This window comes from Candoia aspera, chromosome 3, assembly GCF_035149785.1.
Source record: "Candoia aspera isolate rCanAsp1 chromosome 3, rCanAsp1.hap2, whole genome shotgun sequence".
NCBI classification, from domain to species: domain Eukaryota; kingdom Metazoa; phylum Chordata; class Lepidosauria; order Squamata; family Boidae; genus Candoia; species Candoia aspera.
This window is the reverse complement of record NC_086155.1, coordinates 190,903,243-190,929,761: the sequence shown is the minus strand read 5'-3', so window position 1 is coordinate 190,929,761 and position 26,519 is coordinate 190,903,243. Positions and strand designations below refer to the sequence as shown.

Sequence of the window (26,519 nt, the reverse complement as noted above, 5' to 3'; positions counted from 1 at the left end):
GCATTAACCTACTTGCAGTGTGCCAGTTTGAAAAAAGTAACTGCTCCCCTTCCCACCAGTTCAATTCATTACGTCTGCAAAAGAACTTATGAAGAACAATTAAAATACTTAAATCCCACAAAAATGTGGCAACTCCTAGAAATGTTGTGGCACAGAAATGCTTGAGAAACTCAAATGTCATTAACTGACGATCTAGTCACATGCTAATTTGGACTTGTGGCATTTCTGGCCTTGGAAACACCTAATCTGCTTTAAGCAATTACTGAATCTTACAACCCAACACCCCCTATACTTACTTTTGATTAATTCCAATGTAATGAATCAATATGATACACTTTAATGACTGAATGGAACAAAGTATTAGAGATTCCTATTTCATCTAGACAGTGGGAAGTGGTATTCACATCCGTACGAAAAACGTCAATACATCTTAGATTTATTTAATCAAAAACAGTATTTCAGACTTACTGGATTCCACTGCATTTATACAGAAAAGACTTGAGTGAATTGTCAAGTTAGAGATGCAATGAGACTATTTCATTTAAGCAGCTGTTTGCAGTGTCCTACAACAGTTTCATTTTGGAACTTACAGGTATTAACTGAATTTTGAGACAAGATTTCACATTCTCAAATTCTCATTCTTTGAATTATGTTCCTATTGCATGGACAGTGGCATTCGGACAAAGAACGTCAAGAAAGCACAATGGCATTTTTAAAAATGAAGTAAAGCAGTTTGCTGTGGAGGAATGGGCAAAAATTCCTACATAGCAATGAGAGAGATCAGCAGTTAAAGGAAAAGGCTGGGTGTGGTTATTGCAGCTAAATACAGTTAATGAATTTAGGACAGTGATTACTATTTCTCACTGGCACTTTGCATATGACTTCCTTTTTCTCCCTCTGTAGGATCCACAGAATCCTACAGAACCATAGAAAGCAAAGGTAACATTCAAAGATGTGCACAAATTCAGAAAAACTGAAAGGCAACAAGTACTTTTTCACATTATTTGAAAAGTTCCAAATGAAGAGAAAGCATTACTTATTCTCCCTAAAGCACATGTACCCTAAAAGGCCAGCAACAGAATCAATAATAAACACTATTTTTTGTAAATCAAGAATCCATTAGTAAAGCCAGGATAAAAGTTCAAGATTAGACTATCCCCTTGAATATATTTTTCTATATATTTTCAGATGGGAGCATAATAAAATCTCTGTAACTGGTCAGTTTGGAAGTGAATCCAAGTAAGCAAATTAGGTTTCTTCTTTATAGCTGCTACTGAAGTCAATTCAGCATGATTTAATTCTATGTTGTTCTTGCCATCTTCTATCTTTTATTGGTTTTATTGTAATTTCTTTGTTGTGAGTTGGATGGCATACAAGTTTAATAAATTATCATTATTATATATAAATGTTATGTGTCCTTGTTTATCTAAACAAACAGAGCAGCCATTTCAAGCACAGGTTAGAATCGGCAGCATGAAAGTAACTACCTATAAGGCACCAGTTAAAGCTGGTACTGAATCCATAATGTTCAAAGTATAGCACTTACCACTTTTTCTACTGCTATTTTACAAATCAGTGGCACAGTCACATTAATACTAATACCAGCTGAATATTGCTTGATCATTATGGTGAACTCTTAGCTCTGTTCCATAAAATAGTTCACGTACCATATGGAACTCATATTTATGCACAAGTCTCCAGCACTTCCACTTACGTGCAATAAATCATCCTGCTTTATCGCTTAATTTATTTTTACATCAAGTTATGGCTTAAGCATTTGCTTTACAAGGTCTGAAGAGGCTGATGTTCAATAAAATTTACTCTTTTTATTAACCGCTGTGGCTTTTCATCATAGAAGCAATAAATAGAAATCTTACATTTTTATAAAACACATTATTCAAGATAGCAACTTTTACTAACATGAACCACTGTTAACATAATGAGGCATTTAAAATTAACATTAAGTCTGTGAGGAGAGAAGTTGAGCCATGGAGCTGGAGAAAAGGATCTATCACCGGTCATCTTTCCTATAGTTTATGACTGAGTGATTTGCAGGGCCTCCAACATGTCTTCTACAGCTTTCAGCGAATACTTGGTCTCTTTCTTACTACGGCCAGCATACTATGCAAAAAGACAAAAAAATCACTTTTTAAAAACAAGTGCAATAAAAGAAGGACAGTAGACAAAGGCAGCCATAGATTCCAATAGTTACAAAAACTTTATTTAAGCAAAATTTGATTGTAAAGGAATACATTTTAAGTGTTTAAAGTGTTTACCAGGGATGTGGGAGGGGAGCAGTAAAAAAAAGTTAAGAAACGGACTGTGATCATACAATCAAAGCCTCACTCATGCAACCCACTTTAAAAGGAGGTAGAGTTTCAATCACACAACCACAGCCACTATATTTTTTGCCTCTGTTCCCCCCGCCGACTCTCCTAATGCATGCAGTAACCGCTGGTCCCCAAACTATATGAACAGTGAGTGGTAGCTAGAACACCTGACAACTGTAGATGGAGTAGAGCATTGCTAATATTTTATTCTCCCAATCTTATGCCGTATGAAAAATGTATCTAACAACTTAGAATAGTTTTATTTTTTGTGTGTCACTGTAACAATCTGTTCTCAATTGTTAATAAATGAGCATGTCATATATATCCAATTTAATATTTTTCTTCAATAAATGTTGCCCTGAATACTAGATTGCCTGATTAGTGTGTTTGTTTTCTCATAATTAATTTATTAAACATCTCATGACAATATTTGATGCTTAGAGAGGTAACATTACATCTGAAACAAGATTAACTATTAACCTGCTTTTGACCCTCTGAACTATTTTTAAACTTGTGGAATCTTGATTCTATAAACTAAGATTTCAAAGAAAATAAAGGAAACAAAAAGATTATGTAGGAATAGCCCCCTCTACCCTCTTCAGAAATTGACTAAATACTGTGGATTTGGATTTAAGGGAAGGATAAAGCTGATTGCCAAAGTGCACTAAGAAATCTTTGATTTATTATATTTTTAAATACATTAAAAGAAATATGAGGCATTAACAAGCATAATGTTTCCTGTTAATCTGAAAAATTGCTCCCTTGAATAGCATTGGCATTACTGAAACAATAAGACACTACAATTTTATTGTGGTGCCAAGCAGACAGACACAGAGAAGGAGTCTTCAATATTAATAACATAGATATATTTTAATTTATTATATTATTATATTTTATTACACCACTGTAATTATACATTTTCTCTCATACAGTTCCACTAATATACAGGGCTGGAGGAGACATGCCCCTGAATCATATACATTATGTAATTTGGCACACTCTTTAGGTGAGATGTTTGTGTGCGCTGCTCATGTTCTACGCCAACTGGTACCGTAAGCCAGATCATACCAGTTTACCAAAGGTAGCAGCTCAGTTCTTTCCTCAAACTACACTGTAATATACAGGTAGGTCTCGACTGGTGCAGTTAATAACCATGAAATGGTTGCATTATTCAAACTCGCACTATTCAAAGTGATATTTCTATGGAAAAATACAGTAATTGGTTCCAGCTCGATGGAAATAGGCAATGAAAATTTTAAACATAATTTTTAATGTATATTAATAAATTATTACACTGAAGGATAAAAAGAATATACTTAAAATTTAAATTTATGGTTAACAAAGTCACAGAGTACTTATAGAAAGCAAAATTTTAAAAAATCTACTGTAGATTCAGGCATTCCAACATCGCATCCTGTTTTAGTGGTGCTATGACCACATTAATGTCATGCAGTTACACCAAGTTACATCAAGTAATGTAATAACAAGCCTCTTCCTTTTGAATTTGTGTGCCTCCAAGTCAGTTTTTGACTCCTGGTGACTGCCTGGACAAGCCCCTGCAGTTTTCTTGGCAAGGTTTTTCAGAAGTGGTTTGCCATTGCCTCCTTCATAGGGCTGAGAGAGAGTGACTGGCTGAAGGTCACCCAGCTGGCTTCATGCCTAAGGTGGAACTAGAACTCACGGCCTCCCAGTTTCTAGCCTGGTGCCTTTACCACTACACCAAACTGGCTCTTCTTTTTAAAACTTGTACTGTTTTCCTCTGACGAAATCTTCCTTTTCTCCATTTTGGACACATGAAGATTATCAGTGTCTAAACCCCAACTGCAATTGCGTGCGCTACCCTTGCATTAACTGAATTTTGGGTCAGTATCGATTTACAATTCACACTGAATCAAATATTGCATCATTCAAACTTGCACTAATCATGACCTACCTGTAATTTATTTGTTTATTTATTTATTAATCAAATTTATCACCGCCCATCTCCCTGGAGAAGGGACTCTGGGCAGTTTACAACAAAACATAGATAAAAGCCATATTAAACTATAGAATAATATAATATATAATAAAATATAACTATGGTAGGAACCCGATGGCTAAAAGTTCTCTATAACCCGCAAGGCAAACAGGGCCACTCTAAGGAACTAGCCATTATTTGCTTTCTGGTTTAGTGTGAGGGGTGAACCACAATAAAACTTCTGGTTTAGCTTTATCTAGAAACACAGTCTGTACTCAGTCATTGTGACTATTAGCTATTGGTACCATCTTTCCACATTAAGTAACATGTAGCCATCACAGTAATTCCAAAGTTTTCTCCTATGCTGTATGAATGTCAAGAGCCAGGGAGATGGCCCTGAAGCAAAGATCCAGAAACTCTTATGGAAACTAAAAGGGCAAAAGCGTTCCTTACGCCTTGGAAAGGGAGATAGTATTAAGAAGAGGCTCAGGCTGATTCCTCCCTGACTCATTGGGGTATCAGAGGCTGGGGAGATGAACCACAGGCAGACTTGCAAGATTCTGTTACTAGAGCCTATCTCAGAAAGATACTGTTCTAGCCTTCCTCTGGAGATTGGTTTCCTGGTCCAGCTTACTTAAAACGGCAGACGAGGTATCTCTTTTTGTCTGCCTTGAATCTCTCTATATTTAGTTTCATTGGATTATTCTTGGTTTTAGCATAAGAGGTAGAATTAGAGAAAACTCCCCATCAATTTCTTAATATACATAATTTTGTACACATCTATCTGAATCATTTTATTAGCTGTTTTTAAAAAATCTAAGAAGCTCTAAATGTAGTCGAAGGGTTTTCTTTAAATTGTATTATTTCTAATAGTTTATGACAGCTAGGTACACCTTCAGCTGGATATTAGCAAGTGTGCTTTAAGCATGGAGGAATATTTTACAGCTGAAGCAAAGCGAACAATAATTTTTGGTGGATGGCCCAAGCAATATAGGGATATAGGCTCTTGGTTTCCTATCTGTTAATTTCAATTAGAATTGAACTCTGGGCATGTTTTCTCAAATTGAATCCTCAGACAAATAAAATTAAAAGTATTCAGAAGCAGTGGTATCACATGCTACTCTAAAAAAAATATTAATCCTTTTTCTCAAAAGAGCTTCTTCTATGCTGTAACAGGAAACAGCATGAGGAATGGCCACATTAGTTTGCTGAAGCAAAAAATGTAAAAGAAAGAAGTCGTAGTTCCCTAAAGGCCACCATTTATGCTTCCTAAACAAAGGTTGACCTAATGCATGCAGCTGAGTGGTACTTATGGATGATTGTGCCACAGCTTGATTTCACTGAGGGAGGGACTGCTGAACTCTGTTTACTTGGTGAACACTCCATGAAATCATATTAACTGAACAGAGCGAGCATGTAAAGAAACCCAAAATAAAAGAGAAGATCTAGTGGTGATTCTCAATCTCTCTCCCCCACTCAATTCACATGCACCAAAAGTCTGTAGATATGTGGAAATTCTAAAGGCCATTAATAAATAATAAAGGTGGGATAATAAACAAACAAACAAACAAATCTATCTATCTCCATCCATACATCCATCCATCCAATAGTGGGCAAAGGGTTGCTGAAACCAGAGGAGTTAGCAATTCCTCTGTGCATACAGGAATGCTTCAGGATCTAACACATCCAACTTATTATCTATGGAGTTATTTACTTGCTTAAAACTTCAGCTCTTCTTCCACCCTCCTTTAAAAAGCAAAAAAAAAAAAGGAATATCAACACTTCATTGCTTTGCTCACAAGGTGGCAACCTTTAGCAAAAGAGAATTTTTAAAGAAACAATACGTACATTCTCAGTTCATTTGCTGGGTTTTTAGGTTTTCAGTAGTTTTAAATACAAATATATAAACAAGACAAACCACATGGTGCACTCAGGTCAAGCAAAGTTTGGTATTTATTCAGCAGAGTTTCTTATGGCATCTTTTGTAAGGATAGGGTGTAAACTTGATATTCAAGCCAATTTCTCATTTATGTAATTGTATCCCACATACTTAAATTCCCCTTGCAGTTTTCAGCTAGATATGGTATCTGTCACTTTTCTGTTAAAATGCAGCTGAAGTGTGCAATGTATCATAAATATTTGAAGTCACAAGAAATGCTGACATTTGTTTTAAGTATGTTTTAGTTGAGCAACAATGCAACTGTTCTGTTAAGTATCAACTGAGAGAGGAGCCAAATTACAATAGTTTTGATTCACTTCCAGCATAACTTCCCAATAGCTTTGGAACTGGACCATAAAGTTATAAAATATAAATTGCATTTTCTAATTTGTACTGCTGAATTTAGAAATAATGCATATAGGTCACTGTTAGTATCTAACTTTACAGAACTGAATTTTAGCAGCAAGTTTACAAATTACTAACAGATATTTTTAAGTCAATTTCATAAAGATACTTCTCTTTTTACATCAAGAAAACTAATTTGCAGATTATTAAACTATGTGTGCTTCGGTATTTAATCTTTATTAAAATAAAAACAGAGCATCCATTGTCAATGATTAAGAATGAACCAATTACCCAAAGCAATAGGCTATTTTATTAAACTAAGATAACCTTCTTACCTTCCAAACCAAACTACTATAATGCACTATTGTAGCAATGCATACACTACAGATATTTACAGCAGTGTGAAGAAACACAGTATTGGGTAGTTCATGAAGATTGCAATATACTGATGCTAAGGCTCCCAAAAGCAAGAATGCTGGACCATAACCACCTTGAATTGTTCAACAACTAGGTGGCTTTACAAATTGAATGAACAAGCAAGCAAGCATTCAATGCATTATTCACAACCGATTATGTGCCATCAAGTTGTTGTTGACTCCTATGACCACATAGATTTTCTCCATGATGATCTGTCCCTAACCTGGTCTTTCCAGTCTTCCAACAGTACACTCATTGCCAGTGTAACTGCATCCATCCACCTTGCTCCTGGTTGATCTCTTCTTCACTTTCCTTCCACCTTTCCCAGCGTTAGGGCCTTCTCCAGAGAGCTAGGTCTTCACATAATTTGTCCAAAGTAGGATAATTTGAGCTTGGTCATTTGTGTCTCGAGTGAGAACTCTGCGTTGATTTGTTCAATGATCCGTTGGTTTCTTTTCTTGGCTGTCCACAGTATTTTCAAGAGTCTTCTCCAACACCAAAGTTCAAAGGTACCAATATTCTTCCTATTCTGCTTCTTTAAAGTCCAACTTTCACTTCCATACAGTGTCACAGGGAATACCATGGCTGGCATGATTCTGATCTTTGTAGGTATAGACACATCATGGCATTTGAATATCTCTTCCAAGGCCTTCATGGCTGCTCTATCAAGTGCTAGTCTGTGGCATATTTCTTGATTGCTTGTTCCTTTACTGTTGATGGTTGATCCTAAAAGGCAGAAGCTATCTCCTCTTCAGTATCGTCATTGTCAGTTCTAAGGCTGGTTGTTCTACCTGTTGTCATCAGTTTGGTGTTCTTTATATTTAATTTTGGTCCTATTTTTTCACTGCATTCCTTGTAACAGTAACTTTTATTACTGTAGCTTGTGGATCCTTTGCATTTTTGGCTATCAGGGTAGTGCCATCAGCATAGCATAGATTATTGATGTTTCTTTCTCCAATTGTAAAACCATTCATCTTCTTCCAATCCAGCTTCCCATAATATATATTCAGCATATAGTATATAGGGGAGAGTATACAGCCTTGTTATATTCCTTTGCCAACCTGAAGCCAGTCTGTTTTGCCATGTTCTGTCTGTACTGTGGCTTCCTGACCTGTATATGAATTTCTCATGAGGACAATGAGATATTCTGGGATTCCATTTTCCTGATCGCTTTTTAGAGCTTGATGTGATTGACACAATCAAAGGCCATTCTATAATCGATGAAGCACATAGTGACTTCTTTTTGATATTCTTTGGCTTTCTCAATTATCCAGCATGCATCAGCAATAATGCCTTGTTTTCCTCTGCCTTTTCTAAAGCCAGTTGGAACATCTGGCATCTCTTTTTCTACACAGGACTGTAATCTGAGTTGGATGATCCTAAGCATTATTTAGCTAGGATGTGAAGTTAAGGACATCCAGGGTTGATATAGATGAAATTAGGGTAGACACCCATGATAAAAGACCAGAGATAAGTACAGTAAATACAATAACGTAACAAATAAACTAAGAAAGCCCATCAGAAGTACATTTAATAAAGGACACTGAGACACAATAGCTTTGTGTCTCATGGGATGTGGAAAAAAAGAATGTCTAAGGATGCAGTGCTGGAAAAAAAGACATAAAAGACAGGCATGGTGCATATTTTGTACTTGCTCAATATGTCCTTTTGAAAGCAATAACATTCACATATTCAGAAATTAACTAATTTTTATTGTATATTCATGATTCCAGAAGAATGATTTTTAAAAACTCTGTATTATATAGGCCATCACCCAAATATGTATGTGCATGGCTTTTTCTAATCATCTTAAACTTTCCACTTCTACACCAAACAAGTTTTAAAAACTGGCACAGGACGCACATTTTATTGAGTTTAACGAAATACTCACCTGGTAAGCTCTATTGATCTGATTTGCAGCCCAACTAGCATACTTCATATTATCCTTTTTCACTTTTGCACTAGCCTTGGAATTGGACGCAATATGGCTGGCAGACTAGAAGTACATTAGGAAAAATATCAGGAAAAAATCTTGGCTATTAAACTAAAACACTGTATACATATGGAACACAGTTAAGCAATGCAGCAAAAATGTGTGACCAGATGGATTGAAATGTATCTTGTCCTATCACCTATGCTGAAATGATAACATCAGAATTCAGAACAATACATAAATATTTTGGTTCTGTTGGACAAAAGCGATAGACGTGGTAGTAGATTTGCCCACCAAAATACAAAAAGCTAGTTTTCTGAATTTCTTCAACTTTGTAGTTTGCAAACAACAGCCGCCCCCGCCCCCCCATGTCATGGAACAGCTTCTGAAACACAGGTATTTATTTATTTGTTCAACTTATATGGCTGTCCACTTGCCAAGTGACTCTGGACAGCCATAGGGTTAAAAACATCAAACAGAAAGGAAAATGGCAAAATAAATAAAACATAATTAAATGAAACAATTGCACTGGGGGCCAGACATACAACTCATATAGGCTTGGCTCATATACACTAGGGGCTGTAATTACTTAACTGATATGCTTACCATATCATTTTGCCATACTGTACAGAGATTTGCTACTTAAAAACAAAAACAAAAAACAAAAACAGTATATATGGCCAAGCCTCAAGCTGCACCTAAAATAGTCACTTCGGATTCAGACCAAAGATTTAGTAACGATTTGGGAACTCTGGAGGCAATACCATCAGAATTAATACTAACTCATACTGAAGATGTGACTGTGTATAAGAAATGTGTTATTTTGGATGTAGTCCTGAAATATAACATGTTGGGATAATTTCAGAATAAGAGTTGCTTTTCATACATACAGAACAGGAAAGACTCTGTTTCCAGAAAATGCAAACAATGCAAAGGTAGCATATCCTGATTGCTAGTGCTATGAAAATTTTTATTTGATATTGCATTTTTTATATATATATATATAAAAAGTCAAATTTCATGAACAGATCGTTAAGTGACAGTCACAAATCAACTTGAGAGAAGAAATGTTTTGTCATTTCATGAAATTATCATTTAATATTCAATCTTCTTGCTGACTTATTGTGCTTTATTTACAGTATTTTAATTCTGGTAAACTTGACAGCTGCTGTTTCAGGAGTACTAGCAGAAATTTACAGCACTACTTTAAAAGCAGATCAATTGAAAATCATCTACTCATGCTTTAGTCATACTTTTTAATCAAAATTTGAAAGATCTAGCACCTGAATGAGTTTGATTTCATGGATCAATACTAAAGAACAGGTGTATAATTGGCAAAGCCATGGATGGACAGCCATGGATATACTTAAGAGGTTTTTTAAAAACATTTAATGAAGAAGAATGCTTTATCTTTTGGAAAGTTGTCAAGAAAGTTGTCTCAGTATTACTGCTTCTCTTTAATTATGACAGCTAATGCTTGAGTCTTTGTTAATAGGAAATATGTGAGATGGAGAAAGATTCTAATTTCAATTCTCAAGAGGGAAGCAGAGAAGCACCAGTAACATATGGCTCCTACAGTATAAAACTGGATGTAAATATCTAACTTCAAAACCATTTCTCTTGGTTCTGGCTTTATTTCATTGTTTTCAGAGTTCTGTCTATAAATCTGAGATCAGAAACCTCTCTGATCACTTTGATGTTGATGAACTTTACTCCCAACAATGCTCACTTGTGCCATGCTGGCTGAAGCTGCTGGGACCCATAATGAGTTCCTACATAAATAAAATTTCAGGATAATGAGTTCCTACATAAATAAAATTTCAGGATAGGAAAACATTGCTTTAACTATTAAAAGTTTTATCGGAATATTTGTATTGCATTCGTATTGATGGTTTTTTTTAAATTGTTGTTTTTATCTTGGCTGCCAATTATCTATTTATTTTGTAATTTTTGTTGCTTTTTGCTTTTTTAAAAATTGTTGTTAGCCATCCAGAGGCACTTGTTTGAAAAGGACAACCATGTAGATTGAATGAATGAATGAATGAATGAATGAATGAATGAGTGAACAAACAAACATCATCACAAGCATACATCTATTTCACTGCTTATACACGCTCTATTAATACAATGGAACAGGACAATGTAATAGTATTTACTCTTTTTTTAGAAAAAATATTCATGTAAAAGGTGTTAATTTTTCAAAGCTGAAAAGATATCTGAAGTCAAAACTATTCAAAGTCATCTTTCCAATGGATTAGTTTAAGGCAAACTAATTTATTGGAAAATCTGCATATACTGTAGAATAAATTAATGAACGTCACTCTTAAGTTTCACCTTAACTTTTATGGTGTGACTACGGTGTCACCATAATTCAATACTGAGAATGCTGGTACTGCGGTGAATAATAAAATGGAGATAAAATATGAATTTGTTACTAATGCTAAGTAAATCTACTTATCAGTAAAGAAGAAATGAGCCAATCCAGGCTTTCTCACAGTAGATCTTGAAAATATTCCTTCTTTTCTGCTAGTAAGTTTGGAAAATGTCACCTTTTCCACCTTCCTTTCCCAAATTTAAACAGCAAGGTAAATTATTTTAGAACAAAAATACACTGCTTTCTGGACTTACCATGTAAAGTCCAAACAATGCTCTCATGTTTCGGTTGTTCAGTTTCAATGCCTGAGCAAAATATTTTCGTGAGAGCTCAAGGTTTTCAAGCCCTCCTTGAGTATATTTAACCTGTAAATTAAATGTTTACTTTAACAGACTTTCTAAAGATACACTTTTTCCAAAATGTAACTTATCATACATTATATACATGGAAAAGCTAGGCAATTTTCCTCCCTAAAAAGAAATTTTACCATATGAGATATTTGATGTTAGATATTTAATTCAGGCTTTCTCAGGAATCCATCTGAAGATTACGGTCTAGTGATTTGGCCTGCATATACCAGTTTGCATCCCTGTATCCCATTTTTACCTATAGTTAAATAAACTCATTTCAATTATTAATAATTTAATTGTTCAGCAGAAGACAAATATATAAGTAAGATTAGTTCTGTTTAATATATAAGAAAGTATGCCTTTGTGGACTTTCCTTTTACAGATTATAATAACAAATTAAAAGATTAAAAAAAATCAAATTTAAGATTAAAAAACTTAATTTAAATTTGTTATTTAGGAAAAAAAAAACCCATAAATATATCCTCATTAAAAAAGAAGGACTTCTGACTAGAAAACAAGAAAGATGTCGTGGGGGAAAAGGATGTGATCCAATCATGAGAAAAGAAATTGAATGGGTAGCCACCGGAGATGACAAACAAGCAGGCTACAAAGACAGTATATCTGGCCAATTGACCACTCCTGTCCTAACAGCCAGGAACCACGCTGAGACAAGGAACAGGTCTCTAGTGTTTTATTGTTGCTACATAACAGGGAAATCCTAACAAACTGAAGAAGCGTGGGAAAAACCCAGACATATAAACCCCAAAGGTTAAGGCGGGCCCGATCGGTGTCTCTTGGAATGGCTACCTAATTCCTCAGTGCTACGCATGCGCTTTACAGCCTGGATGGGAGCCCCCTGCTCGCCATCCTTACTCATGACAACTCCTTTTGGACAATTACTAGCTGCTCATAGTATTCTAAAATACTCACCTCTGCAAACTGCTGGCAGTACAAGTGGTTGTGAGGATTAGTCATCATGAGTTCCTCCAAGCAAAAGGCAGCCTTTGCATAGCTGAAGACAAAGAAATATTTAAAAGGAGAGGTAAAAAAAAAAAGACAGAAACATTGGGTGTCTTTATTATAATAGCAGGACAAAAGCAATGTCAAAATTATTATAGTAAAAATAGATATTTTTTTTTTAACAGAACAGGCCAAAGCAGAAAGTGGTAAATTAAATTCAATTTAAGTGACAAAGAAATTTCTGTGGATAAGATTTTGCAGACTGAATAAGATTGGATTGGATTGGACTGGACTGGATTCACAGAAACCATATCCACAAAAAGATATACTGCTCCTCGGAGCATCTGCAGTTCACAATCTTACTGAAGATGTAACCCGTAAGTTCTATTTAGCAAAAGGAAGAAAGAAAGATTTCTAAAGATTGTACCAAATTTCTCAATTCTCAAAGTTACAAAAAAATGAAAGGTACAGTACAGGGTGTTTTTATATACAACTTGGTTTTAAATGATTCTTCATTATAGTAGTTTGACTGTTCATGTAAGCTAAATATGATCAATAATGTCCTTAAAGACATGCATCTTGAAGAGTCAAACAGGCATCCTTCGAACAGAGGCTTTTTATAAAATAAACACAACTTCTACAAGCTTTCAAGATCTGTGGCAACTGACTTCTTAAACTTTGTATATGATAACAAGAGAGAGTACATGCTTAGTTGCTGCAATGATTTACTAGCAAACATGTGTTCCAAGCCCACATTTTCAAAAGGAACAGAACAAAATCCACAACTTTTATTACAAAATCAGACTTCATCCTACAAAACCACACCTAAAAACAAATGCAAACAAAGGAACTGCCTTAATTGTAGAACAACCACATCAAAAGCCTTGTTTGCTTAAGGAAACTTGATAACTGTCATCAACAATATTCAGAACTGAACTTCATTTGCAGATCTTAATTCATCCTTAATAAGGATGCAACAAACTTAAAAGGAGAAAGGATGTTTAACCCCTTGTGCTACATTTACTGAACCCTGAAGAGAATTTACTGAAATTCTTCACAGCCTTTTCTGCGCTACTTCTTTAGAAAATGGCTTGGGGAGGAGTAAATAAAAAATGGGGAAATACTGACTCTTCTGGCAACCAACTTCCTCCACAAAATTCCACATGAGCACCCACATCACTTATTAACGTTGTAAGAACATTAGCTTCAAAATGTAATTCTGCTTAACAGTTATAGCAGACTTTCTTTTAATCACTAATTTTATCTACACTACTATTTATGCTTGCTATTAAATTTATAGCAATAGGCATTTTTAATTGGCACCTGTGAATTGAGTGTAATAATCCATGCTTCTGACAAAGTAGGATCTAGCCCATGAAAGAGTATGTCATAATAAAGGTGTTAATGAAATATGCCACAGGAAGCTAATAATAACAGCATAATATTATGTTTCCAAACCCCTTAAATATCAGTTATTATAAATATTGCACTTAGATTATATATATCGAGAGCAATGTCACTAAAATTACGTGTTGAAGTCTATGGCCTTTACAACAAACTTAAGCTACTTTTTAAAAAGGAGAATTAAAACTATTTTTGGTAACTCAATAGGAATGGCTGCTTTCCTTCTGAGAACCTCATTACTTTCTTATTCTTCAAAAGAAGCAGGGAAAGCAGTAACACAGTAATAATTAGATCTGGGCTGAAAAAATAAAGCTGGAGAGAAAAAACACAATAATTTGCTTTTGGAATGAAGGTTAGAATTAATGCCATATATTAAAAAAAAATGTGTGAACGGAAGCTCTGCACTAATCCGTTCACACTGGGATTTCCCCTTGTCACTAAAGCAATAAAAAGCTAACAAAAACGTTAAGGACCCAATAGAAAGTGCTAACATTCTTGATTGCAAGCTGTTACTTATCCAAGAGACAACATTTTTAATGTCAGTTTATTTACTGTTTGGAAAACATTCATGTTTGCTGCAAATCATATCTCGCCTGTCTCTTCAGAGAAGACTGATAAATTTTAAGTACAGTTCATGCATGCCTTTTTTTTTAATTTAGGGAATCGGTACTTCACACAGTATTAATTAAATGTTTGCAACCAAGCTACCAAATATGCCAGCTTAAACAAAGTAAGTTTGACAAGTGCATAAAAATGCATTCTAATAAAAAATTTAAAAACTCCTTCCTATTTATAAAAAGGAAAAAAATGGCCACTGGGAAATGGCCACAGTTGTATGTATACCTACTTACTCTACTAGCATAAACTTGGGGATCTTCCAATAATCACTTTGAGAAAGCAATCCTTTTCTGTATGTCAAAAAAGCCCTCCTCGGCCCTTCATGAACTAGGCTTTGCAAACAACTTACTCGTGTTCATTGATGTAAAGCTCTGCAAGTTCATGCCAGGCTTCCTGGTCACCAACAAACCTGAAGAAAGGAAGCGGGGGGGGAGGGGAACAGTGAAAAACAGATTCTATAAAATGAACAGCAAGGTGGCAAAGAAATAAATCAAATGTAAATTCCTTTTTAATTAAAAAGAGAGATTAGGATACCAGAACACAATGCATATTCTTATAAAACACTCACTGTTCCAAATACTCATTCAGCTCTCGGATGGCTTCAGCATTTTTCCCCTGGGCTTTCCGAATGGCAATCTTACGTTTACGTGCTGCCTATAGGTTAAAATTAACAGAAGATTATGTACTCATAGATCCCTCCTGGGTTTTTGAGAAACAGGCAATTTGATTTTGCAAATTATTATTTTAATGACAGAAAAACTGTATTGCTGAGCAACTGCTTGACTGGAGTTTACACACAGACTCATACACAATGACATCCCGCTGAGAGATTTAAACACAGCCTTCTTGTTTTGACATTACGTTTTAATTTATATGTGCAAGCTGTACGTATCATAAGTGATTGTCCAGATTCTGATAATTACAACCATTAAAGAACCCCAAAGACTTTCAGCCTATCATTTATGGCTTTTGTCTCACAGTGAGACAGCCACTGGAGATGACCAAACCGTACTTCCAGGTTTCCAAGATTTTTTTCTTCCTGTTCTAAAGAATCTTTTAGAAGCAATGTTCCATAAAGCTCAAAACAGAAATCTGGATTTACTGAAGCAGCCTCTGCATATTGCAGTAATCATATAAAAAGGTAGCCAATACTATGCAAAGGATTCCTGGCAGTATTACAGCTCTAAGAACATTTCAGCTGCTATTACAGCTACTTAAACTCTAAGTTATCTGGCAGCTGTTCCACTGAATTAACAGCTTCATAACAGGTAAACAAAAGGCGGGCCCTAACAGTCTGGGGCACAAACCATCCACCACACTGCGGATTCCCTACCCCCTTTTTAAAACAAGCTTCATTTGTAGCAGCTGAGGAGACAGTTCATTGCCATGAGAGGGGTTCTTTCATTTCACCTCTGAATGCTGTTCCTTCAAAGACACACAAGTAGGGCCTCCTCAAATGATCTGGAATTAAGACTTCCCAGCCGCTGCCGCTCTATTTGTAAACTGCAGGATTCCCACACAACAGAAGCCATTCAGACTCCTAAGCTTCTCAGTAGTGGAAACATTATATCCTTTTCTAGTACGCATGTACAAAACCGATCGTTATCTTGCACTGCTAAAGGACATTTGATCACCTCCGAAGAGGATGAAGTTGGTGGGGTGTGCGCAGTACCTAATACTAAGATCACCTGCATTAAACAGGGCGTGAAATTCCTTATGCTACAGGTGGCCAAGCAACTTTCTTAAACCGCAGACTTTTAAGTCCTCCTGAATAGTATATTCTTAAAAGAAAGCAATCGCCGGGTAAATTTTGGAACCACTACTACTTTATATGAAATTGGAATTTTAAACTTGGAAAATTAACAACCAAGTTATCTGTACTTAATAAACCGATCTCCCATTATCACTCTGCCCAATTTCTGTTCCATCTTTCTCCCACATTCTGTTTTACTGTCAGCTTGAAAAAAATTAGACCCACAATAGCTACACACTTACAAGTGCTACGTTCTCTGGATATACGGCATCATTCTTTCAGCAATCCTAAAGAAGTCATTACTTCCCAAATTCCAAGTTCTAACAGATGTAAAAATAGCTTGTGCCCCAAACTATCACTAAAAAATGGGTACTGCCCGGTTGAAGCAGCACTGGTTTAAGGAGTTGGCAGCTTGAACCCATGAAAGTCATGCCGTACGCTGCAGTTATGTTCTATCTTTGCTGGCAGGACATTTTTCAAGCAAGTGAATGCTGTACTGCACTGCACTAAATACAAGTAGGCTTCAGACACGTGTGGAGTCAAGCCTACCCATTATGTGTTCTTTTGGTCCTACTACCCAACTCTTACATACTTGCCATATTAAATGCAAAACGATGGACGCATTAGAGTAATCAGAGGTAGATTTATCTCCGTTCATACAGCAACTAATTTATGGTACTGCATATTCTGATAGGCAGGGATATTATACTAGAATCTATCTGTAAAAGAATTTGGGATTCTTTTCAAAAGAAGAGAATACTGAGAACTACCTTGAAATACATTTCTTTCCTTCCTTTTCATTCAAAAACGATTTTGGGGCCTCATCAAAACATTATCTGCAACTTGATCTGTTCTACTCGACCTTGCAGAAGTGGTGACACGGAATTTCCCCCTATCCATTTCCCAGCATTTACTACTACAACAAAAAAACTATATTACTAACTCTGCAAAGCCATCACGCTTAAAAGAAAGATATGGAGATAGTCCTCAATTTACGACCATTTGTTCAGCAACCGTTCGAAATTATGATGGCATTGAATAAATGGTGGTTACAACCCGTCCTTGGACTTCCGGCCATCCCAGCATACCCGCAGTCATGTGATCGTGATCTGGGTGCTTGGCAACTGGTTTGCACTTATGACCAGTCTCAGCGCCCTACAATCACATGAATGCCATGTGCAACCTTCCCTGCCAGCTTCCTCAGAAAGTCAATGGGGAAGCTGGCAGGGAAGTCAATCTCCACCACCTGTGCACCCTCCCTCAGCCCCTCTGTGCTCACGCTGCACCGGCCACTCGTGCACCCTCCTGTATTTCCCTTGCATCCTCACGCACCCTTTGTACCCTCCCTAACCCACGCTGCATCCTCACTGACCCTCCCTTGCACCCTTGCACACCCTCCCTGACCCGTGCCTCTCATGCACCCCCTCTGACTCGCACTTCTCCTGCAACCTTTCACACCCTCCCCAACCTGCACCTCTTGTGCACCCCCTTACACCCTCGTGCACCCTCCTCTTGCACCCTTGGGCACCCTCCGTGAAACACTCTGCACCTCTCATGCACCCCCTTGCACCCTCCCTGACCCACACTGTGCCTCTCACGCACCTCCTTACACTCTCCCCAGCCTTCTCATGCACCCCCTTGCACCCTCATGCAACCTTCCCTCACTTTGGTTGTGGGAAGCCAGCAGCAAGTTGCCTCGCTAATGACTGTGGGATTTGGTCAACGACAGCAAACGGGAGTGCAGGGATTGCCATCGCTAAGTGATGCAGTCGCACTTTATGACTGCATCACTTAACAATAAAAATTCCAGTCCCAATTGCTGTCATAACTCGAAGAGTACCTGTAATTCATATTAAAGAAACAGCTATACTGCATCAATATTAAATGAATTAAGGTATCCTAGTACAGCCTTTATTTCTTTAGTAAACAATGAACCTTTTCAAGCTATTACTTTTTTAAAAAGCTATCAGTACCCAGTTTGGCTCAAGAAGTAATCCTCCATTTAAACAAAAAATAGTCAATAGGCTCAAAATAAAATGAGGATTTAAATGCATGTTAACTTTTGATTAGGAAACAAGACTGATATGTTTTTGAAAAAAACTTTTATCAAAAATCGACTTAAAGTTGATGTTTAGGTCATGAAATCAATTCCTGCCACATTTACACCCAATTTTCTTTTGCGAAATATATCGGAAATATATTTCACTGTAATAAAATATCACATATTTTGAAATTATTTTAAAAAAACATTTTATTCAAGGGAAGGCTGACATTTTTCTGAAAATAAAATGATTTGCTTTGAAATTTTCCACAAAGATGTCTTTATGGCCAGATCCTATAGACTTGGCAACTTGAAAATCAAGATCAAGTATCTTACAGCCACATTCATGGGCAATCTTTCCACACTAACATCCATTATTGTCCTCAGTGACTCTGCCTTAATTTGTAACAGTGACCTTTAACAAAAACAATGAAGCCTAAAATTTAGACGTTACTTGATAAAGAGAGATGGTTTCCCTTGTTAACCAAATCTGGATATAGGTGATCACTGTATCTGCTATTGCGTATGATTTGCTTATTAATCTGATTTGAAAACTAATTTATCCAATAGATGAGGGAGGGAAAAGCAAATACCCTTTAAAAACCTTTTAATGGAGTAAGTTACTGATTGTGAACAATTTTTGGAGTACAAAGACATTTTTTCCAAAGAATAAAACCTCTTCCTCATTCTAATAAAGCCTGTCCATTATTCAAATAGGTAGACCTTATGACGTATTAATCTGTGGATGATAATGTTGATTATCTTTTCATTTTCTCTGTAATGCATGCATTGAGCTTTCTTAAGTGCTTATGACCCATTAGTTTCCAAGGACTTTGGAAGGAATGCAGGCATTATTTTAAAAGCAAGAAGAACAGAGACAGACATGCACACTGCAAAAAAGTAAGCATGCACACTTTAGATAATAACTGTTAGTTCTCAGAAGGAAAAAAAAAAAGCAATTCTGACATTCCAGCTTCTAAATCTTACTGAGACCTGATAGAAACAAGTAAGACTCCTAGTTTCAGAAATCATCCCTCCAATTAATGAAAAGCACCCCCCACAGATGCACAGAACTATCTACTGCCTTTTGATCCAGAACTTTATTCCTTTCCAATCATATAAGGATCTGTTCTACAAGTGAATGTTTCTTATGCGTTGATGAATGATTTTGCAAAACAAGAGGAAGTACAGCTAAGAGCTAACAATCAGCATGGATTGAGAAAATTTGATGTTTAACAAAATGTGATGAAAGCATGTAATAACACGTATTGTTATTGCATTTCTGTTAATGGAAAACATGGAAATAGCGCTATTATTATTATTTTGCATTTTTTCATTTTATTTTATATGCAAAAACATTAAAAGTTTGTTAATGAAAATTATGACAAGCTTTTAAAGAAAATAACAGTGGTTCTGGATATAGGACTGCATCCAACATTAATGGAAAAAGTACAAGGGATGGGTTTCTCAGGTATGTTACTTGTTGTTCCTTTCGGTAAAATTATTTTCTGACTGTCTACATTTACCATGGCACTGTTTTATGACAGATACGTTCTAGTTTTGTGAAAGCACCAAAAAGGCTGTCTAAAAATTACATATTGGTCCACTGCCCATAGTATAATTAAGATGACTGGACAGAAACCCATAATGACACAACACTGACATTTGTGAACATATGCAACAATCACACATTCTCACTCACTTTCCCATGAGAAGATTTACTTTCATATCCCAAATTCATCTGCTTCCTTCCACAAACACAGAAATATTTTTTGGAAAATGCTCTAAAAGAAGTAAAGTTTCAGAGTGGAAACCTATCAGAGTTGGAGAAAGAGATTAATTCCTACCCAAGGTTTCCTCTGTTGAAGCTAATGAACTGTAACAAAAGTTGGCCATACATAAGTTACATCGCTTAGAACTGTTTTTCACCTTCCATCAAGAAAGTGCTTAAATAGTACATGGATTAGGACTTCATTTAATTTTTAGTATTAATATAGAAATCTAGTTTAATGCCTCTTTTTAATTTGTTCCTATTCTCATTTCATAGCTGCAAGATACAGTAATGACTGGCATTAAGATGTACTTTTCTATTATATAAGGTAAAGTTTACAACTCTCTGTACTCTAATGGAAAAAACTGTTGGGTAGTAAAGTTGTTTTTCATCCTTAGGCAGCCCGTATCTTTCCTGTCTCAAACTGTCAGCTCCTGCAATGCGTGATCTTTACATGACTTATGTGAACGAAAGCTGATGTATCACTTGCCAAACAACAGAAAATGTTTAATATATCTAAGCAACTCCATGTGTCAGCACACCATAAGAGACTGCTTTAAGCTCAGGTTAGTGCCAAGACAAACTCAGGAATAGTTTCAGTTTAAAACCATGAAGCATTTATTTTCCTACAGCAGCCATATGTGCACATGGAAATAATTAACAGGTAGATGACATATAAACAACTCCAATACCTGACAATTTATCAAAACTTTTTACTTAACCTTCATTCTCCAGCACACAAAATGAAACTACCCATATTTGCCTAAAGAAAAGGCATTTGCTCAATAATGAAGATTAATAAACTTAAGTAAGGTAAGGTACTCAATACTAATATTTACATATGTAATACTACCCTTCTGAAATTAATGATCTGGCATATTTAAGAAACTTTGGTGCAATGTTTTGAATTGGAAATATGAGAAACTGGATTCATATGCAACAAAAAGCATAAATGTTAACAGGAAGCACAGCATCAATATTTCAATTTCAAAACTGTTTTCCAGTTAACTCAATATCTCATCATTTAGTTCAGGTTTAACTGTAAGTCAGACATGCTCTATGCAACTTCAGTGTCTCCAAATGAATAATATTTCTTATGTTTCAAAGTAATTTTAAAAGCACAGTTGCTTCAAAGCTACTGAAGCAATATACACTTTTTAATAAATTATCTGATCAGTTTATTCTTGTATCCAAAAGAATAGCTACTTATCTAAAAGGAAGAACAGCATTAATACTTTTGGTTCTCACTATTTTAAGGATGATTTGTTTAAATATGATTACAAAAATATTGCAGATTAATCCATTATTTTTAATTCTCAGAATTATTTGTATCTCATCCTCACTCTAATCAGTAAGGCTGTTTTTAAAAAAAGAAATATTCAAGAAACCAACATTCTAATTAATTTTCTTGCATGAGAAGAAAATAAATCTCAGCAACTTAAAATGAAAAGAGTACATGCATATCTTAGATGAGAGTTCCAAAGATGCGAGGCCTTATTCATTGTATATATTAATCCAATATTTTCTTACTGTCAAACCAAAAAGCAGGAATTCCACACTGACTGTACACTTGGACAGATTTATACTGTAGATTATCCTTTAAATAATCTCATGTTGAACTGTTCAGGACTTGAAAACCACAACTAAAAATCTAGGCTAGTCCCTGAATTGATGTAACACATCACAAAAACTTAGCCTCTCCTACCGTTTTTGCTACTAGATTATATACTGAGTGAAATTTATGAACAGTTCTTAAATTCAGCCCCATAAAAATACATTGCAGTAACCCACCCTGGACGTATTGTGGGGAGGTTCACTTTTCTTCAGTTGGGCAACAGCAGAGACATCAATCAAAGTTGTTAAGACAACTCCTGAAGTCACCTGCTGTTCCATTAAAACCGCTGAAGCAACCCTTAACTTGCTTACGTGATTCTTCAGGGGAAGAATAACTTTAAAACTGGTGCACGCTTTATTAGATGAATGGTTTTCCTAACCCAAAAGAATTCTGCCGATGTTACATTTCTGCTTATTTGTCCTTGTCCATACCAATCCTGGCTCCAAAATCTGTTCAGAACATCCACTGTCTCCTGTGATTAGCAGTAGACAGGAGAGTAAGCTGCAATATTAATTGTATGTTGGTATTGCAGACCAATTTCCCAGTCAACGTTAATATATTACAAGGAAAATGGTGTATGTGGGTGTGTGCTTGGCCTCCTTTCCTCCCAATTCACTTCAATTAGTTCAAAAGACATGGGAATAAAAACCATCACTGAAGCCAGTTTAAGATTGTCACTTAGCTTTCACCAAATGTGAAGCTTTTATACCTTTAAATGGTCAGTATAAAAACAACTTATATTCATATTCAAGCTAAGCTGATATTTTGCTTTCACAACTATTTAAAATTATGATCTGACTTTTACAAATTTCATTAAAGTTTCAAAATATATCAAACTATTCTTTAGAAGTCTACAGCATCTGCCAGAATTCAAACATACCAATAAGAAATAGTTCTACTTCAGCATAGGCAATAAGCATAAGCTCCGCATGTAAGAAATTTATTAAATCTGGTGATTTACATGTTGAAATTTTAACCCAAAGTATTAACAAGAAGGAAAGTGTAAGAATATAAAGCAAAGAAATAAAGCTACGCTTATTTTTCTATTTAACTTACAGTGTTAGTTGAATCCTCTTGTAAAATCCTGTCATATAACTGTATTGCATCATCATAGCTGCAAACATATGAACAGAAAATACCTGGAGGTAAATTTAACAGCAATCTAACATCTCTATATATTTAAAGCCATTCACTTGACCCAGCAAGATGTAAGCATGTGCAAACCTGCTGGAAAGTAACATCTGGATACGGACATAAATGTGTATAACATTTTTCATTTGTATCCATTATAGCGGCTGGATTGTGTTCTGGGGCATTTGGAGCTGTTATCCTGAGTGCAGAAACTAGAGCACTTTACTTAAGTAGGATTTTAAATTGGACTCAACATCTTCCTTACACTGTGTGGGCAGACTTCTCATCTTGATTAACAAATCGTTGTAACCTGCCTTGAGGATCACTTAATAAAAAGTTTATACATCTTTATTGCATCTTTATGGGTTTCAGCAGATTTACTCCTGGAGATGCCAGGAATCTAAGCTAGAACTGGGGACATAGAATTTATATGTCATTACTGAAGTATGAGATTTTTTTATATTACTAGAGTCTAATTTTCTTTATAACCAGATTCTTCTCATTTGTGTGAGAACCACCTGAAGGCATAGCTCTTTCAGCAAGATTCGAACATTTTCAGCTGCTGGTTCCAGTTGTAACAGTGACATCTCAGAACAACAGCTTCTCACTCTCTAGAAAGCAAGCCATGCCAGACATATTCTATTACAGGTAGTCCTTGCTTACTGATCATAATTGGGACCAGCAACTCTGTCGCTAAGCAACACAGTCACTAAGCAAAACATCATGTGACCAGGATGGACTTACACCACCACTTCCCATTCAGTTGTTAAGCGGGTCACTGTGGGTCATTAAGTGAGACATCACATGACCGCAACTTGCAATTTTATTGCCAGCTTCTCCACTGACTCTGCTTGTCACAAGCCAGTTGAAAAGAGCTCAAATGGCGATCATGTGGCTGCAGGATGCTGGAATGGTTGTAAACGCCCTCTGGTTGCAAAGTGCCTGAATGTTGATCCTAAATGACTGCGGATATGCTGCAACAGTCATAAATGTGCCAACTGGTCGCAAAATTACTTTTTCAGTGCTGTCGTAACTCTGAACAGTTGCTAAACAGGGCAGTCATTAAGCAAGGTCTACCCATATATTTTTATTTTATGTTAGTGGATACGGATGACTTTTGGAAACCTCAATGCTGGTAAGCTTAACCCTCTCCATTCTTTTCACCAGAAATGTTCAATAAATGTTGTGGCTCAAAACTGGTCAGTTTATATAGTGAAAGCTTCTTTAAATAATTGGAAACAGTATACAAATGAGACCATTGTCCCATTTGTTTCAAATTTCACAGATGTCAGAAAAAGAAATTAAGATATTCCTCCAAAACCAGAAGTTTTTATTTTTAAGGAAACAAATTGTGAAGATTCTACCTTATATAGTTGATTATGAGGGAAGCAGAGAACTCTTGAACAAAGTGTTCTATAACACAGGCAATGTCAAACAAATTGGACTATGCTACTAGTCTTTAAAAGGTAGTTAAATTTTAGAAGTTGCACAATGTTAGTTTTTAATATATATTTCTATTACATTTTCTGATATGTTTCCATTCTAATTAATATTTATTTATAAGTATCATATCTTACTCTCAACTACACAATTTACTCCTTCAGTGATTTTTTTTTTAATTCCGGGAGACGTTTTTTAAGGCTGCATCTGGAAAATATTCTTTAGAATTCAGTTACCTCTCCATAGCTTCAAATTTCATACCAGTTAACCGTTTAACTCTATGGCTCCCAGGGAATTGCCGTCTTAGTTCTTGAAGGCAAAACTATAAATTCAGAATACAAAGAAAAATGAGTAGGTAAGGAACATAATTTTCAAACATTTGAGTGATGTTTATTTGAATGAAGTAACTAAGAGACTCATCTGGCAATGGTCCATCCCAGTGCAACCTGAAATATTCTATTAACACTTCTTCAACAATATTTGAAAGATACCAGGATACAGCAGAACCAAGGCTTTAGGCTACAAATGTATCCAATAAACAGTTTTTTAAAAAAACAATTAACAAGATCAGTTTTTTGCTTTTCAAACAGATAATGCAACTTGCATTTCTAGGAGAATTCAGTAATAGACAAGTGAACGCAAAAAGCTCTTTATACACATCTTATACCCAAAATAAATTGCATTAAATTTAGGATTTACCCACAAGTAAGTTTATTACATAAAATGAAAGCAATCATTTTTAGCTAAGTCAGTAACAGCTATTAAATGCAAATCTAATACGCCCTTTTAGACTGAAACAGATTCCAAATTCAACCACTTTGGAGGAATCACAAGTTCTTGGAGACATGATTAGAAGCTGTGAAAAATAATAAAACATGCATATTATATAGACATAAAAAGATTAAATGTTTTGTAGCTGGAAGTTCTACATGTAAAAACTGCCACAGAAAAGCTGGTATTTGTCACATCAGGTAATTGTAATGAATAAAAGTGGTAACAAAAGGTAAGACCTCAAACAGGAGTGTCAATTAAAAAAATGGATCTGACTTTGAAAGACTGTATGGGGGATTACAGACACAAAGGAAGGTGAAAAGAACAGAGTTGGATTCTGCTCTTCAACAAAAGGCCCACAGCTGAAAAGCACATCCAAGTAGCCAGTTTTTTTACCATATTTATCTATGCTGCCTCTGCTTTTCCTAATGTATTTTTCCAGCTTAACTTGCCTTTTTTTCTTCCATACTGCATACGAATGAATGAAATTCATTCAGAAATAGAGTGGCCCCATCAGGGATACTCATGACCATTAGGCACACATGGCAACTCAAGGAATATCTAGCCTCCTGCTGTTTTAGCAGAATAATTTTGGAGCAGAGGCTCAGGACCATCATAGGCAATCTCAATAAACTCAATTATCATTTGAAGAAAAAAGTAAAACACATCAGTAAAAAGAAAAACAAAATACACTGGTCAGTGACAGAAAACAATCCATAAATCTGTTGCAGTTCTTGAAATTAAAGAGGAAACTGTACACTAGACAATCAGCCCAACATCTCTTTTATTACTTTTTTTGTTTTAAAACTAGAAATTAATATGGCAATAATTCCATGATTTATATAATACAGATTTTGTAACACTTTAACATAATCGACATCTGACAAATGTTTTTATGCCCTCCCCTCCTTCTTAAAGTGGGAAAATAAGCCAAAAAAAGAAATAATAGTACTTAATTATAAAAAGGGAAAATATGGAAAATATCATAATTGATCCAACATGAACCAAGGAAAATCCAGACTGCAAAATCTCACTTATTTGTATTACAGGTGGCTTGCAAAAAATAGGTGATCTCGCTAAATCTGTGACGGTATATGCACCGTGTGGGGGAGATGGGTGGTGATAAAAATATGATAAATAAATATATGGGAAATATGGTCACATGAGACACATAGTAGAAAAGAACTGAAAGACTCCTAATTATGGAAGATGTTACATTGTGGAAGAAACAGTGCTAGAAGATCAAAACGTAAGTATACCATATTTCATCTGGAACTGATGGCAAACACTTCTTCCCAATACAGGTCTCTCATTTGTTGAGTTTTAAGGGTGTCATTCAATAAAAGCCTAAGATTTTCTTTATGATTCTA

The 26,519-nt window shown here is 35.6% G+C and overlaps 1 protein-coding gene across 1 annotated transcript in view; it reads right to left on the bottom strand.

Moving 5' to 3' along the window:
- Positions 1 to 1,806: 1,806 nt before the first annotated feature.
- The window catches only part of EMC2 (ER membrane protein complex subunit 2), a 42,590-nt gene continuing 17,877 nt past the window's right edge, over positions 1,807 to 26,519 (bottom strand). Inside the window, exons 4-11 of the mRNA XM_063299597.1 lie at positions 24,615 to 24,700; positions 22,864 to 22,921; positions 15,196 to 15,281; positions 14,977 to 15,036; positions 12,576 to 12,657; positions 11,550 to 11,660; positions 8,880 to 8,984; positions 1,807 to 2,121 (exon numbers count right to left, since the gene is read on the bottom strand). Of these exons, the coding sequence (XP_063155667.1) occupies positions 2,035 to 2,121; positions 8,880 to 8,984; positions 11,550 to 11,660; positions 12,576 to 12,657; positions 14,977 to 15,036; positions 15,196 to 15,281; positions 22,864 to 22,921; positions 24,615 to 24,700 (675 nt within the window). The 3' untranslated portion in view covers positions 1,807 to 2,034. The remainder of the gene's footprint in view (positions 2,122 to 8,879; positions 8,985 to 11,549; positions 11,661 to 12,575; positions 12,658 to 14,976; positions 15,037 to 15,195; positions 15,282 to 22,863; positions 22,922 to 24,614; positions 24,701 to 26,519) is intronic.